The sequence below is a fragment of the Episyrphus balteatus genome, chromosome 1, assembly GCF_945859705.1.
Source record: "Episyrphus balteatus chromosome 1, idEpiBalt1.1, whole genome shotgun sequence".
Lineage (NCBI taxonomy): Eukaryota > Metazoa > Arthropoda > Insecta > Diptera > Syrphidae > Episyrphus > Episyrphus balteatus.
In genome coordinates this window covers 176,283,438-176,301,227 of record NC_079134.1, presented here as the reverse complement: position 1 = coordinate 176,301,227, position 17,790 = coordinate 176,283,438, and the positions used below count along the sequence as shown (strand labels likewise).

General features: G+C 28.7%; 1 protein-coding gene across 2 annotated transcripts; it reads left to right on the top strand.

Annotated features, from left to right (window-relative positions):
* The first annotated feature begins 95 nt into the window (after positions 1 to 95).
* On the top strand, positions 96 to 17,026 carry LOC129919905 (myotubularin-related protein 8). Of its 2 annotated transcripts, none has more exons than XM_056001022.1 (13): positions 96 to 252; positions 10,324 to 10,440; positions 14,195 to 14,357; positions 14,424 to 14,707; positions 14,844 to 14,978; positions 15,043 to 15,272; positions 15,512 to 15,647; positions 15,708 to 16,084; positions 16,148 to 16,274; positions 16,340 to 16,443; positions 16,502 to 16,592; positions 16,662 to 16,787; positions 16,853 to 17,026. In XM_056001022.1, the coding sequence occupies exons 1-13, from the start codon at positions 229 to 231 to the stop codon at positions 16,988 to 16,990; spliced, it is 2,052 nt and encodes a 683-aa protein (XP_055856997.1). In that variant the 5' UTR covers positions 96 to 228; the 3' UTR covers positions 16,991 to 17,026. The 2 variants fall into 2 exon arrangements, with proteins under 2 accessions (XP_055856997.1, XP_055856989.1); XM_056001014.1 differs by lacking the exon at positions 96 to 252 and adding an exon at positions 7,258 to 7,649.
* Positions 17,027 to 17,790: the final 764 nt, after the last annotated feature.

Below are 17,790 nucleotides of genomic sequence, written 5' to 3'. Positions count from 1 at the left end.
TTGTTTTCCTTCGCCTGTCTAGCTGACATCGGTCAATACAGGAAAAAGTTTTTGTGTTTTTTTTCAACAAAAATTAAAGAAATTAAAGGAAACTTATCAGACGATATTGTATTAAAAAAAGTGCGCATTTAAAACAAATTATCAAAAAGTAAATTAATTTGAGTTTATTTATTTGGTTGTTTCCTTGTCTTCGATTAAAGTAGCCACTGTATCAAAAAAAAAAAAAATATGGATGACATTAAACTGGCAAAGGTAAAAGACTTTCTTCAATTATAATTATTTATAGACCAGGGTCAATAATTTTTGAAACCAAAAAAAATCATAGTAGAATGAAACCCATTGGAAAAGGAGGTGAATATGATGAAAATTAAAGGAAAAATAAATTACGGGCGAGCCGAGTTCGGGAAGTGGGTGGGTTGAGTTTTTAATGGTAAAAAATGGTATATCTCGATTTCCGCCAAAACTACAAATCCTATAGAAAAAAGTTGTATGGCAAAGTTGTAGGTAGTAAAAAGATCTACAACTTTTATATCAACAATTTTTTCACATAACCTCAAAATTTATGTGAAAAATTCAAAAAACCGTGTTTTTGGTTTTTTATTTTTATCTTTTTCAAAAACAATAATTTTTCTACGAAATTTGGTGAAAACCTACCTTATTATATCCCAAATACACTATAATTTATTTGATTTAAAATATTAATTTGTTCACCTTATTTTGACTTAATACCAAAAAAACAACCTAATTTTCAATCGAAAATTCACGTGTCAAAATATCAGCATTTTTCAAAAAGTCGGTGGGTATTTCGTTCGTTAAAATGTCTATTTTCTGATGGTGTAAAAAAATTTTACATTAGTATACTATAGAACATGTTCTAGTAAAATTCAAAAAATGAAAAAAGCTTGAATTCGAAAAAAAAATTTTATCATTGTTTACAATTTTGGCCTATTTATTCAAATTAACACTTTAATTACTCAAAAAACGTAAGATTAATCAATGTTACATGAAATCTAACGTTTTTTGAGTAATTAAAGTGTAAATTTGAATAAATAGGCCAAAATTGTAAACAATGATACAAAATTTTTTTCGAATTCAAGCTTTTTTCATTTTTTGAATTTTACTAGAACATGTTCTATAGTATACTAATGTAAAATTTTTTTACACCATCAGAAAATAGACATTTTAACGAACGAAATACCCACCGACTTTTTGAAAAAAGCTGATATTTTGACACGTGAATTTTCGATTGAAAATTAGGTTGTTTTTTTGGTATTAAGTCAAAATAAGGTGAACAAATTAATATTTTAAATCAAATAAATTATAGTGTATTTGGGATATAATAAGGTAGGTTTTCACCAAATTTCGTAGAAAAATTTTTGTTTTTGAAAAAGATAAAAATAAAAAACCAAAAACACGGTTTTTTGAATTTTTCACATAAATTTTGAGGTTATGTGAAAAAATTGTTGTACAAAAGTTGTAGATCTTTTTACTACCTACAACTTTGCCATACAACTTTTTTCTATAGGATTTGTAGTTTTGGCGGAAATCGAGATATACCATTTTTTACCATTAAAAACTCAACCCACCCACTTCCCGAACTCGGCTCGCCCGTAATTTATTTTTCCTTTCATTCTTATCATATTCCCCTCCTTTTCCAATGGGTTTCATCCTACTATGATTTTTTTGTACTTTTTAATGTTTTTGAAGGCATCGGCACTGGTCTATTAATAGACAAAAGAATAAAAATTATAAACTTTCCTTAAAAAAAAATCTTAATACTTTAATTAACTTAAGTTGTTATAATTTAATCTGTTGCTGTAAAAAATCACAAAAATAGACTTAAATCTGTTCGAAAAGAATGAGATAGGTATTTAACCGAGCTGAATTCTTATCAGCACACTTTTTTTACTAAATTGTGTTTTACAAGATCTAATTTAAATATAAGAACAATCTGTTGTATGCTTCCAATTACATATCATCTAATCATTTATATGAGTATCTTTCCTACCGCATACACATCTGAAAAAAAGTACAATTTAAATTGCTTAAGATTTTAACCTTGAAAAGTCTATTCAAGTTGTAATTTTGTATTCAATTTTTAAAAATTATTCAATTATTTTTATTAAACTGATTTCACATTTCGAGTTTTTATTAAATAAATCTCTTGTTCGTTATATTAGAAATTGATTAGCTTTCGGGCCGATTAATACAATTTGTATTGGATGGGTTCGATTCCGATACCCACAAAATAAATACTGTTGCGCCCTAGAGCGCCGTTTTGCCTCCCACTCTCTTCCTCATTTTTATTAATAATTTACTGTCTGAAACTTTAAAACTGTTTGGCTCTTAGCTTTTCATATTCTTTTCAAAATTCGAACCGCGTTTCGGATGTTGGGCTCCAACGTCAACGTATAATTAGCACAATAAATTCTGATCTAAAATGATCTGGGGAATTTAATTTAATGCTTCTAAAACTCAATGCTTCCTTATGTCGTAAAAGCGTAACTTACCACTGTCAATCTCCGCGTTCAACGCAGCTGAGTTTAAATTCTGAACTTTAAGAGGCTCTGATTGGTCAGATGCGTGATATGAAAATTCTGAAAGTGGATGGCGACGTGTTTCGTGCTGATCCTTTGTCCACTTCGAAAAATTGATACAAATAAAAAAATCATCGTTTGTCCACCCTATGTTTAGAAGATAATCAAAAAACAAGCTTTGTACTAAAAATTCAAAGTCCCCTAAAATATAAAAAATACAATTTTTTTCAAAAAATGTTTGTCGTTTGTCCACCTCCAGTTGTTTACATATGGTTTACCATTCAGCCAGTGATTAAATTAGAGGAAACTAAGATTATCACTGTGGTGTATGCGTTACTTTTTTATAATCTTAACCCAAATATTTTTAACTATTTAAATACTTTACTTTTATAATTGAATCATTTATTTTCAAAACATGATAAGTCCATGATTTCAAATTTTTCAGGAGAAGAAAAAAACGTTCTATTTTCTTTTGTTAAGTGTAGCAAAATGTATAAAAAATATATTTTGTAGAACTTTTACTTAGCTACAGAATATCGTTTGGTATTTACTTTTTGGGCCGATTGTTTAAAAGTTAAAAAATAAAAACGATTTTGGACTTATCATATTTTGAAAATAAACGAATGTGAAATTAGTTTTAAAATTAATATACAATTTTTTTAAAGCCTCAGTCTATCAAACAATTGCATTTGGGAATAGAATATAATGTTTCGAGTAGTTAATTTACTTGAAAGACGCTTTCAACTTAAGATTTTGAGTCAGTAGTCAGCTTCTCTATGTGTAGTCAATTACTCATAAAAAAGTTGCTGTTTATTTTCAAAAGATGATAAGTCCGGGACTTTTATGATGTTTTGACAATAAAATTTTTTTTTGCTTAGCTGTAAAATCGAATATAGACTGAGTAGATGCTTCATATTTTGAAGGCAGGTGTGGTTATCCCCCAAGAACATATTCAGTTAAAAAAACGAATTTTGAAAAAAAGTGGGCTTATCATGTTTTGAAAATAAACGATTCAATTATTGTATATATTTATTTATTTGTATGGCTAGAGTTATAGCTAATTCAGGGTCGCAAATCTGATAATCAGACTCCCTTATTGCAATTATTTGTGATGTCTACTTACGTACTTAGGGTGACCAGCGTCTTAAGTCGGTTACAATCCATTGTGGATTTGAGTCTCAACAAAGAACCTTCTACAGCCAACTCTGTCTATAACCAGCTGCTCCCAGTTTCTCACGCCATTTTGATTGATGTCCCCTTCCACTTGCGTACGCCACCTTAGACGAGATCTTCCTCTACTGCGCTTAGTGATGCTTAGACTATTTACCTTGCATTTAAGTTGAAAAACTTTTTCCATTACACTAAAGACACTAGACAAAGCTAGTTTTAGAGGTTAGTACACTACATTATTACGATAATTCAAAAATCACCACAATTTTGATTTTCGGGGTGGGGATATTTTTTACTCGTGAGCACTCCTCTTCTACATAAAATAGCACGATGTTTGAAGTTGGGAACAGAATCAGACCAAAAATAACCAAATATGACTAAAAGCGGATGTCTCAGGCTGAGTGTGTGGACCAACATACGTACTAATACGCCCCTTTATTAAAAATGTTTTATCAATCATATCTGGTTTCCAGCTTGCAGTGCTTTTACTTTTTTTTGGAATCAGAAAGTTTTGAAGGTGATAAATAAGAACTTCCCGTGAAAGATCATAATATCTCTTTATTTGGAGAAAAAATATAATTTTAAACAGTAGTACATAGAAAAATGAATTGAATATGTAAATATTAGCTGATTCGGATCAGAAAGGGCTTATCCTTTATTTAAAAAATAAAATGCACGACTGGGTCGCACGTACTTGCTCTTGTAGTTCACAGTATCTTTATCTTAAATATCTATTGGAAATTTAAGATTTTGTAGAAAAAAAAAAAAAATCAAAAGTTTGAAAATTAAATTAAAATTTTTTTTTTTTTCAAAAATGTTTTTAAAAATATTTTTTTTTTAACATTTTATACTTAATGATCTCTGTAAATTTTAAATAAAATAACTAATGCTTTGATGAAATATATGAACTTAAAAAATATGTCAATTTTTGAAAAACGGCAAAGCCATATTTCCGTTCTCCGCATTTTTTGAGAAAAACTAAAAACGCAGTTTTGTTAGAATCAATAAGAGTATTCCGCACACCAAATTTGATCGAAATCGTTAGAGCCGTTTTCGAGAAATTTGTAATACCTCGAAAACGTTATATGGGAGGTATACGTTAAAATGGAGATATTAAAAAAATAAAAAAAACGGGTCTAGGGAATTACGTAAAAATCATCTGTACCAAGTTTCAAGCAAATTCATCCATCCGTTTAGGCCCTAGCTCGATGTACAGATGGACGCACAGACCGACGGACGGCATGACGAAAACCACTTTTTTGATCTTCTCCATCATCGTAATGTTGGTTTCGATTAAAACCTCGTTTTTTTTTCTACACGAAACCAATACTTGCCCTATAGAGCAAGTAAAAAATTATTTCTATTATTATACTAACCACACTATCTATTGATATTGGTGACCTTCTTTATAATTCTATAAGTTTTTTGGTGAATGGGCGAAATAACGTTTCGTCCATGTACATATACAGGGTGTCCCAAAAGTAATGGATCAAACGAAGTATGCTGATAGGGGATCTTAAGGGCTCTCAGAATTTGGTAACTTGTTCATCCCAAATCCTTAAGGTTTTCGATTTAATGCGATTCTTGTGAAATTTTAAAAAATCCCTACTTTGCAACAGTATTTTGCTTCCTGCGCACATAATTGATTTTTGTTTTTTTTTAAATTCTTTTACAAAAACATTGCCAAATAATTAGGAACAATTACTTAATCAAAATATTTTTTATTAAAAATCTATTTCTTACTTTTATTTGAGAGCAACACCGCAAAAAAAATTTGTACGGTGTGAGGGTTTTTCAGAACAAAAAACAACCAAAAATAAACACATTTTCTCGAACTGTTATTTGTTTATTTTTCTTTGAACAAAAGCTTCTATTTTTGTTTGTGTTTTTGCTCTGAAAATTTCTGTTTTGTTGAATTCAAATTGTAATATTTTGTGATCTAACTGCAACTTTGGAAACTTTTATACATTTTTGAAAACTAGAATAACGGGGCAACTTTTTAAAATAATAAACAATTCTCACACCGTACAAATTTTTTTTTGCGGTGTTGCTCTCAAATAAAAGTTAGAAATAGATTTTTTATAAAATATGAAACTGTTAGTTAATTTGCAGCGATGTGGCGTGTGGAATAAAAAATATTTTGATTAATTAATTGTTCCTAATTATTTGGCAATGTTTTCGTAAACGAATTTTAAAAAACAAAAATCAATTATGGGCGCAGGAAGCAAAATACTGTTGCAAAGTAAGGATTTTTCGAAATTTCACAAGAATCGCATTAAATCGAAAACCGTAAGGATTTGGGATGTACAAGTTACCAAATTTTGAGAGCCCTTAAGATCCCCTATCAGCATACTTCGTTTGATCCATTACTTTTGGGACACCCTGTATAGATGAAGCATTGTGACAAAAAGACCTAAAACCCATTCACCAAAAAACTTATGGAATTAACCACACTATTCATAGAACTTATGAGTAGTCTCGGTGTCTCTTAAGTTATGATTGCTGACCTGCCTTATATTGCTTTAGTTTTAGCTCTACACTAGGAATTAGAAGAGTTGTCAAAACTGTAATCATTCACTTTTTGATTTATCTAACTTTATTCCAGTTTTTTCTTAAACTGATTTGTTTCTCATTTTTTTATATTATTTTATTCGCAAAACAAAACTTTTATATTTATTTTATTACTTTAAAAGCAGTGCGGATATAATTTATACGTTTTTATAAAAAAAAAAAAATAAATAATTAAAATAATGTCCCTAGTTTTAAAACTATAAATCCCCTTTTTTCAAAGTAATTCAAGTTCAAAGGAAAAAATCGAATATTTCTCTAAAAAAGTTGCAATTTTTGTATAATATGCAGTACCTATATAGTAGCTTATTTGATGCAAATTTTATTTATATTCAAAACAATACTTTTCAACCTATACATGCGTTGATTGTATTTAGTAGCTTTTTCCTTCTTTAGAAGACAATGTGCATTCGAAACACTTTTGGATCTTATATTGTCTATATTGAAAGACATTAGAAAGTAGGCTAAGTGTCATGCTATTCTAAAAGTATTACAACGACTTCTATTTCCTCTTTTCAAGGGCAAGAAACTTACAAAATCTTTCATATAAAGTGCTTTAAAGATCAGGTCAAACATTTACCATTTCATTTCATAAAGGGTAAAATTAACACGTTATCTTATGCGCATGGTAGTTCCTTCCTTGTTCAAAACAAAATCATTCTCTTTTGGAACAGGAAAGTAAAAGGAAATTCCATACAACGTAATATCAAAAGAAAAACAAAACTTTATTGCCTTATGAAAACCTATAATGTTTCATATGTAACAAATGTAATCTGATGAACACAGTGTATCAATGTTAAGATATTCTTCGGACAATGTTTGATTTGTTCAACAGCTTTCTATTGCATCCCATCAATGTGCAGTTTTATCTTAACATTCAATGCACGCATAAAGTTTTCTTTCCCCAAACTGCAAAGTAATATCTACGACTGCGCCAAAAAGGGGAAACTTTTATTGGCTTTACAGTGAAAACTTTGTATCAACGATTTTCTACTCAGTTATCCTTTAGATTTGTTCGGAGTATTGTCGGTGGAAATAAAATATTGGTTTCAAAAAAACGGAATTATTTGTCATTGCAACGAAAACCATCTGCATAAATAGCAGGAATCATTAAATTTAACAAGAGTCATCCAAATTATGGATTTTACGAAATTCATGAATAAGTTTAACGAAATTGAACGTCAATTATCACCAACCTCGGCACTTCGTTTAAGTTTTGATAATATATCACCAGAAACAGATGAACCGGATGTAAATAAACGTTTGTGGGGAGTTCCAGTTCCTCCTTTTGTTTCGGAAAAAGTTGTTTCGTGGATAGAAGAAGAATTTCAAGAGACTCCCATTTACTATAATGGAGACAATGTGATTAAAAAGGTGGGTTTTCGTAATAATTTTGGCGGTTGCCTTATCGTTCAACACAATTAATATAGTCTGGATCATTCTTAATAATTCAAAAAATTTATAAGCAAAGCTAATTAAATAATTATCTTTTCATACCTTTTTGTGTTGAGTAAAAAATGATAAGAAACATTTTCCTATGTGCTACATACTTGACCTACCAACACATGAGGTTTTATATATTTTTCACAAACATTTCCTACATGTGTATCTATCTAGTGAGCAAATAAACAGCAAATGTAATTTGTAATGATTTAATATCGATTTTTTAAGGAAACATTTATTATTTTACCCAAAAAATATAGTAATTTAAAGATGAGAATTTTGTATATTCAATTTTATGTCAATGGTTCAAAATTTATTGGGTAGAAAACAAAACACATACACACAATAATCTATTTCGTGATGAGTCGTTGAAATTGTGGGTGACGTCATAGAAGATTTGTAATTGATGATAAAGTATCTCTAGGGTTTCGTATTCGTAGGTATTTAATTTTTTTAAGTTCTTACGTACTTGTGTTGAAAACACAAATGACCAAAGGATTTTTTTTTTTTTCTATTGGATGGAAATGATGTTTCATGTTTCAATTTTTTTTAGCCAAGTTGAAACTGAATAAACTTTGAACATAAATAAAGTACAGCCCTGATTTCAATTACTAAAGAAATTGTTTGTATACATAATTTAAGTGGAATAATTGCACTAATCCCGAATAGTCGATGTAGTGACTGGTTTCAATCTACAATGTCTTAGTTTTTATTGACGTATTATGCAAATCAAATTTATTCAGTTAAAACGCCTTTTAAAGATGAGTTTGAAATTCTAAACAACGTGAAGGAATTATTTTGTTTATTATTTGGAGCTGATTTAAGACATATTTTTTACTCACGATGATTAAATATTTAAAAGTAATTATTCAGTAAATTTAAAAACAAAATCCAACTACATACAAAATTCACTTGGTTAAACACCTATTGCATATTTACCAAACGTTCATCTAAATTGTAGGTATGTATGTACATATGTATTTTCTTTAAAATATTCTTTATTTTATCAGTCTCAAATAGGCAGTAAACCGGGGAGAAACACCTTACTTTATCGGCTAATTGCACAAAACAATACAGCCAAGTCAAAAAAATTGTTGAGGAGGCAAAAATTAAAAATTATGATATCCCCAAACATTATTTCCACTCACAACCAAAAATTATTGTAATTCTATTAAAAAAATTAAGTAATTACAAATTGTTCGTATTTATTAGGGTGGACCAGAAAATCCTATTTATTCCTCTGAGAAAATTAAAGTTATTCAATTTTTTCAGATTTTTAAAGTTTTTTTTTTAAGGTCGCACGTATCGATTTTATAAATAATAACTGTTCAAAATCTCTTTCAAAAATAGTTTTCTTTTAACTGACAAATACAACATTATTTAAAAATACAAATTTAAACAGTTAGTACCTATGCCTACTTAATGGACAGTATTTTGTCAAATGCAAATCTTAACACATTTGCCTACTTTCTTTTAAAAAAAGTTAAAAAATGCATAAATACATATTTGTACATTATTTCCATTTAAAAACTAATCAAACAACTTTCAGAAACGTAATACTCTGTATATTTACCATAACTGCCCACAGGGTATATGCTCTCTCGTGTTTTTTTTGAGAAATGAATATTTAGGTACTTTGTTAAAAAAAAATAAATCAAAATAAAACAATTATTTTTTGATAAACTCGATACGTGCGACCTTAAAAAATCACTTTAAAAATCTGAAAAAAATAGAGTAACTTTGGTTTTCTCAAAGGAACAACATATAAAAATGCTTAATTGCAACAGTATTACGAACCAAAAAAAGCTAAACAAAATATAACAACTCAAGTCCTGAAATCTGATATTAAAATAAAGATAATTTTTGATTTTTTAAGAATTAAAAAGTAAAAAATTAGAAATAAGTGACAATTCTTTCCAACAATTTTATTCATTTCCTATAGCGCATATGGCATCTTTGAGTCATCTCTCCATTCCACGAGTTGATCTTTGAAGGTGTTGTTGTAAAATATTCTCCGACTCTTTCACAATAATTTATTTAATGCTCTATTTTATTTTTACCAAATGAATTTCATATAATTTGAACAAAAGTTCAATTGTAAAATTAAAAAAAAAAGGGATTAAAACCGCTCTTTAACTTTACTTTACTGTTGTTATTTAAATTATATTATATACATAGAAGCAACATAGTAAATATACCACAAATAAAACTAAGGTCAAAAACATTATTTTCTATATTATTTTTTTACTTGCTAAAACTTTTCTTAAATGCACAATAATGTAGATAGGTATGTATTGTACATTATGTAAATAGCGTGTTGCTATTAACGTCAAGTGCTTCTACATTTTTGTTCCAAGAAGCTGTAGTTTTCTTTGTTTCAGCGGGGTGCTAAACAATGCATTGTATTCATTCATACAAAAATTAGGTCCTTTGTTTGGGGTTTGTGGTGAAAAGGCTCTGTTTTATGTGATTAAAATTAATGTCAACTAATGTCAGATTTATAATTTTACTATTGCTGATGGTCTTGTGTTTTCATTTTTAAGTCGATTTTTTAGCTTTGCTTTTTTCTGAAATGTTGTAAAATTTGAATTTTATTTAATTTCAGGTTGAGAATGTACGAATGATTGATCGTTACAATTCAAAAAACCCGATTGTCGGAACACTTTATTTGACCGCAACTCATTTAATATTTGTTGAGCCGGACACAAACAAAGAAACATGGGTAAGTAAATTGTTACTTTTCACCTAAAACCATTTGTTTTTATGCTGAAGGTTAACATTGTTTTGATGTCTTAATTTGTCGATAATCAAGTAAAATTTATATTAACCAATAATTGAATTTATATATTTACTGAGTTTTTAAGGGTTAAGGCAAAGATCATATAACAAGTTATATGATCTTTGGTTAAGGCTTCTAAAAAATAAATTTTGTCAAAAATATAAACTTAAATATTGAACAAAATAAATAGCATTTTTGAATATAAGTTTTTGATCAAATGCGATTTATTCAAAAGAACAATGAAATATATAATACTGGTCAGCAATTTTCAACTTTTTAAAATTTTCCAAAAAGATTTATGTATATTAACAATCATTTTAGTTACTTTCTAGCAGCTCTAGATTTTGAAATATTTAATTTTTCACATTTGTGGACATGTTCATACCAATTTTTAAGTTTTTCTTATTTTTTATTAACATTTTCCAAAAATATGTATTTGATCTCAATAAACTTTGGTTCCATTCTAGGAGCTCTAATTTATTAGAAGTTTTCATTTTCATATTTTGGGTGTGATTTTATACGAATTTTGTTCGATTTTGCTTTCACGTCTGTTTTTTAAGTTTTACTGCAGACATAAGCTCGTTCCTTTGGCAACATTTATCTACTGCTTAGTACTTAAAGCTTCTTTGAACTATTTTGTCTCTATTGAAAAAGTAGTTCAAAGCAACAAGAAGTACTAAGCTAAATGTTCCCAAAGGAACGCAGCTATTTATAATGAATTTTTTATTTCGGTTCAGTTAGCAATATGAAAATAAAAAAAAAACTTTTTTGTATGAATTTGTATGCATTTTTTGTTGAAGCCAATTAATAATTAAACTGAGAATGTTTTTATGTTTATATCAAAACTTGTTTTTAGAAAATTTATTATTCTCGATTCAAATCTTTTTCAATAATGTTCGTTCATTTTTAATAAAGAATAATTTGTTCAATTTAAATACAATTAATCAAATATTAATTCCATAGAAAACAGTATTTGTATGTAATAAATAATTTAAAAATAGAGCTGCTAAAGGAAAATTAATGCTGTTTTCGGTATTAGCACGGTTGGGCATAGATAAGATATCATAGATCTATTTTTTGGGAAGAACTATTACATATATCTAAAAAAAAATGAAAAAAAATCCATCGTCACTGTTTTTTGAATCTATCACAGTATTTATAAACGAATCGTGTATGATTTTCCACTGCAATGATTTTGTAACGAAATTTCAATGTGATGGAATTCGTGATATGATTTTTTATTGTTTGTATTTTCAACTCCTTGAAAGTACTTTTCTTTGCTATTTTTTTGTTATTCCACAAAAAAATGTTAATATTATTTAAACTGAAAATGATTTCCTAATTTAAAATCCACAACACTTTGACAAAACAAACATTCGAGTTTACATTCATAAATAGGCCACAACACTAGAATACAAAAGAAATTCAGTATAAAAATGTCACAAAACAATTCATACAAAAGCACAGTTTATTCTTAAGAGGTTTTTTGTATTGCAGGTTTCTGAAAATGTGACAGATGTGTCCTAAGGCTCAGTAAGAAAAAAATAAAAGAATACAAAATGTGCAATTTAGTAAGAAAGTTTACGATAGTGAACGGGGAAAATGTTAAATTGGATTTTAAAAAATCAAAGACTTATGAAGAAGAAATATTATTATTTAAATAAAGCTGAAATGCCTTGAGAAATAGCGAAAGTGCTTAAATTTTTTATAAAAAAAATTAAGAGATGAATAAAAAATTTTGTTTTTTTTATGAAAAAAATCTTTTAAAACCATTTTATACATATGTACCTTACTTACATATATCGCTATAAAAGAAAATTTTATTACAAAAAAAACAAATTTCCAACTTTAGTCATCACATTCTTTGAAGTACTACTCTAAAGTCTGAAACTGAATCACGAACTTTACAAGTCCAATGATGCTCCATATTATTTGCTTCTTTTTCTTTTTATTGACTACATTATGTTCATACACACGCATTGCTTATATTGGCCATCGATTTTTCTAAGATTGAAGCCAAGAAAAATTCTAAAGATGACAATGTTTTGTGTGGGGAGAATGTAAGTTGAATGATGAATGTATGTACATATTACATACATATATTATCTACTTATCCTAAATAATAATGAATCGAATATGGAAAGCGTTGTTGTTTACAAAGTGGATGTTTTGTTTCAGAATAAGATAATCAAGTTAAACGAGTACCTATTAAAGATTTTTTTTGTTTTCTTTTAAAGGGACAATGGTTTAAATGCTTAGAAGATTTATTATCTTTTTTGGATATCAAGCATATTCTCTTCAAATCGTTGAATGATGACAAAATACTCATAGGTTAGTGTAAAAATTGGGTCACGGCTTTAAAATCAAATTATTTTTTAATAATTTCTGGCAATATTTTGTTTAAGGTTACCTATATCTCATTTTTGTACCTTTAATCGAAACTTAAGTATTTAAATAATTTCTATCTTCGTGACCTACTACTTAAAATATTAAATCCTAAGCGGGCTTTAGGTCTTTATTGAAGAAGATTTATTTATTTATTTAACGAAGATTTTAGATTCAATAAAGACCTAAAGCCCGCTTAGGATTTAATATCTTAAGCATTTAAGTTCAACATAAATCCTTATGTGACAGTTTACGTTCAACATTAATTATTTAAGTTTCGTTTCAGCAAATGGCCCTTAAAATTATTATTATAACACAAAGTTTAGTAAAATGTTTAATTTATGATATGTTGATGACTTCTTTAAACAAGAACTACGAAATAATTTCGCGAAATTTTGTCATCGCCACCCTAAATCGATTAGTGCGAGTGCCAAAAAAAAAAAAATATTAATGAAACATTTCAAACATATGTATTAGATAACTTTAATTAATAAAATCAATCGTTATTATATGTTATGGGAAAATGATGTAGGTATTATTTAACAATTAATTGCCTTTTATAATGATATCATATCCAGCACTGCAATGGATTTTCTTTAATGCTTCAATGAAGTACTAAAGGAACTTCTTGTTGAAGAAAATCAAATAGAAATTTTATTCCGGATACGTTGTCACTTCCTGTGATAATTTAATTTACATCGATTACCTTAAGTGTATGTTATTTTATTTTTGTAATCTGTACGCAATAGTACCTATAGATTTTGATTCTTTATTCATAAGGGTTGAACATTCATGATTTAGGTATGGAAACATTTACATTACGGACATTAAGGTCATTAACAATAAGAAATAAAAGTATTTCTTTTAGATAACACAAAACTTAAAAAATTGAAAATTTTATTTTTGTATTTTTCTTTAATTAAAGAGCAAATGTTAATTAATTATTTAAATATACAGCTGTGCAAAAAGACAATATTTACATTAAGTTGTCTGGGCTCAGATATTCAAATAAGTCGAATATGTTGAGATGAAGGACACATAAGGAGATTTTTAATAAAAATTTTAAAGATTTATTTTGTATTAATTACATATATAACAGTTCTTTTTCAATAAATAAATAAAATATATTTGAATTCTGATTTGAGTTCAGCTCACCTAAAACCTTCAAAAAAGTGTATGTATTTTGGTTCTTGTGACAAAAAAAAAGATTAACTTTGTTGACCAGTGTTGTCGTTTGTACTTGACATTATTTTTTTTTTTTAATTAAATGACGAGACAAAATGCATTTGAAATATAAAAATTTAATTTGCAGGTTCTTCACATGCATATAGCTAACGTAGAAAAACTTCCGCTGAGTACGACGGGGTCTCCATTATTGATACGGTGTAAAACCTTTCTCTCAGTAACATTTGTCATTCCTAAAGATTCTGAATGCCATGATGTCTATACATCCTTAATGAAGCTGTATCAACCAGGTAACTCATGTGTTTAATATTATTAACGAAAACTGATTAAAACCAAAAATTATCCATCGTTCTTAGTTTCAATAAATAAACTGTATTGCTTCAACTATACACCGACAAAAGATGAATTCCCTAAGGCAGCTGGATGGGATTTTTTTAAACTCGAAAACGAGTACAAGCGAATGCGAATTCCTAACGACAAATGGACTCTAAGCTCACTTAATCAAAATTACGAATTATGTGACACATACCCTAGGCAAGTTTATGTTCCAGTTGAAGCAACAACAGCAATGTTGATGGGAAGTTCACGTTTTCGTTCAAAAGGACGTTTACCAGCACTAACATATTTGCATTCAAACAAGGTTTGTTAAAGAACTTTAAAAAAAAATGATACACTATGAATTTGTTTTATTGGATAACATGTAGAAGAAATCTTCTAAACACCCATCCTTCTTTTAATTGATTTTTTTTTTGTGTTGTTTTTTTATTTTATTAAAGGCGTCTATTTGTCGATGCAGTCAACCACTCTCGGGTTTCAGCGCCAGATGTCTAGAAGACGAACAAATGCTTGAAGCTATACGAAAAACAAATCAAACTACTGATTATATGTATGTTGTTGATACCCGACCCAGGGTAAGTTCTAACACACATGAATATCCATTAAGACAGTCCTCCCATAACAATAAATATTCCATAGATAAATGCAATGGCAAATAGGGCTGCGGGCAAAGGATACGAAAATGAGGCATTTTATGAAAACATAAAATTTCACTTTCTTGGAATAGAAAATATTCACGTGCAGAGAACGAGCTTACAGAAATTGATTGAAACGTGTGAACAGAAATCACCTACTATGAGTGGATTCTTAAGTTCATTGGAGTCATCGGGTTGGTTAAAGCATATACGCTCAATATTAGATACATCGAGGTGAGTATATTAATTTGTAGAGCTGTTTAATCGATTGTTATGGGTTATTTGGAAGTTTTCCAAAAATATGCTACTACTAATGCAGTAGAAAACGAGAGTTTGATGCCAAAATGAAAGGGAAAGATTTTCTATACAAAATGTTTGAAGATTCGTTTTTTTTTATTATTATTTAATTGGCGTTAAATTGAAATTAAATTTTATATTTTTCCAATCGAATTAATAATTTTATTATTTTTTAGTTTTATTGCAAATGCTGTAGACAAAAATGTTTCTGTTGTTGTCCACTGCTCGGATGGTTGGGATAGAACAGCACAAGTATGCTCCCTAGCCGCCCTTATGTTGGATCCTTACTACAGAACCATTAAAGGCTTTCAGGTATTTATCTTATTTATGATATGAACGAAAATAATTACCTTACATTTTTTCACAAAATAGGCTCTAATTGAAAAAGATTGGTTAGCCTTCGGACATAAATTCAGTGAACGTTGTGGTCACGTTCAGACTGATGCAAAGGAAGTGTCACCAATTTTTACACAATTTCTTGATTGCACTTGGCAGCTGATGAACCAAAGAAATGATGCTTTTGAGTTCAACGAGCGTTTCCTTCTTATTTTACATGACCATGTACATTCCTGTCAATTCGGAACCTTTATTGGTAACTGTGAAAAAGACCGTTTAGATCTGAAGCTTTCTGAGCGTACATTCTCCCTTTGGGGATTCATGGCAAATCATTTGAATGAATACATAAATCCCTTATACAAACCAGATGTTGATGAAACCATAAAGGCCAATTTAGCACCTCAGTGCATCAAGTAAAACAATAAATTGTCTTCTTTGGTTTTTGAATGGTAATAGAATAACGGTATGCTTATTAGATTTTGGCGAGGAATATACAGTCGATTTGAAAGTGGTGTGCATCCACGAGAGCCCTTGAATGACATGTTGTTAGTAAGCAAAGATCATTGCACTTCATTAGAAGATCATGTACAGCATTTAACTAAGGTAACTTTTAACGTCGGCAGAAGTTTGAGAAAACTATTAAAAGAAACTTTTGTTATATTTTGCAGCGAATTGCCAGTTTCAAAAATTATATTTCAAAATCAGCTAGAAAGCTGCAAGATGCTACTACAAAGTCAAAGGATGCATCTAACGCTGAAATGAATGATAATAAGTAATAACTTTACTTTATCTTTTATTTAAAACTCGAACTTAATGCATTATTCTTACAGATTTAATTACGATAAGAAAATGAGTGAACTATCAGCTGCTGATGATGACCATCCTCTCAAACCAGAAGAAATGTCATTTTCTAATCTTTCTGTAAGTTTTTTTTTCTTTTTATCATTTCTGCTGTAGAATTCTTGCATTAACTTAATAACTCAACTTAAGCTTAACGAAGATGTGGATCCTAATAAGCTTTCTGAAGAAATAAATTCAGTTGCTGTTGATTGGAAATCTCAAAGAAACGTAGCTGCTTGCTCATGTTCGACACCATTCGATCAATTCAGTAAGAAGGTGAGTTAGTTTGTGTAATACCCCAATTATATAAACGTTATATCGTTATGATGTCATTCCTTTAGAGCCATTGTTGGAAGTGTGGTGACATTTTCTGTGCTCGTTGTATTGATAAATCTATAGCATTACCAGGACAAGAAAGCGGAAACCCTGTTCCAGTTTGTAGAAATTGTTTTCGTCTTGTACAAAAAACTAGCCCATAATTTATTATTAACAAAAAAAAAAAAAACAAGAATAAATCAGATATTTATGTAAAAGTTCATTAATTAATAATATACGCTAGAGATAATAGTTGTTTTTTTGTTTGCTTGGGATTCTTTGTTTACCTAATAAAATATAGGAAAAAAAGTGTAATTTATAAAAAAAAAATTGAAGGCATTTCAACTAATTTGTTAAAAAATAAATGACAATTTACTGTTAAGCATTTGATTGCCGATATTTTTGAAATAATCTTGCTAAAAAAATGTAATTTGTATTTATATATAATTTTCTGACTGAGATATGCTTTTTTGTTAAACATTTGTATAATATTAAGTTTATTTATTAAGCAATAATATATTGCACAAGTTTGGAGAATGTTTTCATTTGATGTAAAATTAATGAATGCTTTCTTATAAAAAAAATAAAATTGTTTAAATAAATTCATGTAAATGGAATCTCAAAACTCATACATTTTCTTATTATATCCACGGATAACATATGTTTTAGCAATTTAATGAAACTGAATTAGTTTTCGGCGATAGTTGTTTTGGAAGTTTAAGTTCAGAATTAAATTGAGGAAAGTTGCATGACTATGCTAGGATTACACGATGAACGAAATGGGTCAGCGTGTTGACTCTTTGACGTAAAAATGACGTCAAAATCATCCAAGTGTGTTCTGTCCTGTGATCATCAACAAAAAATGCTATCAACGTGTTGAAGAACAGAATAACACTCGCCCTGACACATAATTTTGTGGTTTGACTCTAACGATGCGTTGACAGAGTGAGATTAAAGTTTTTGG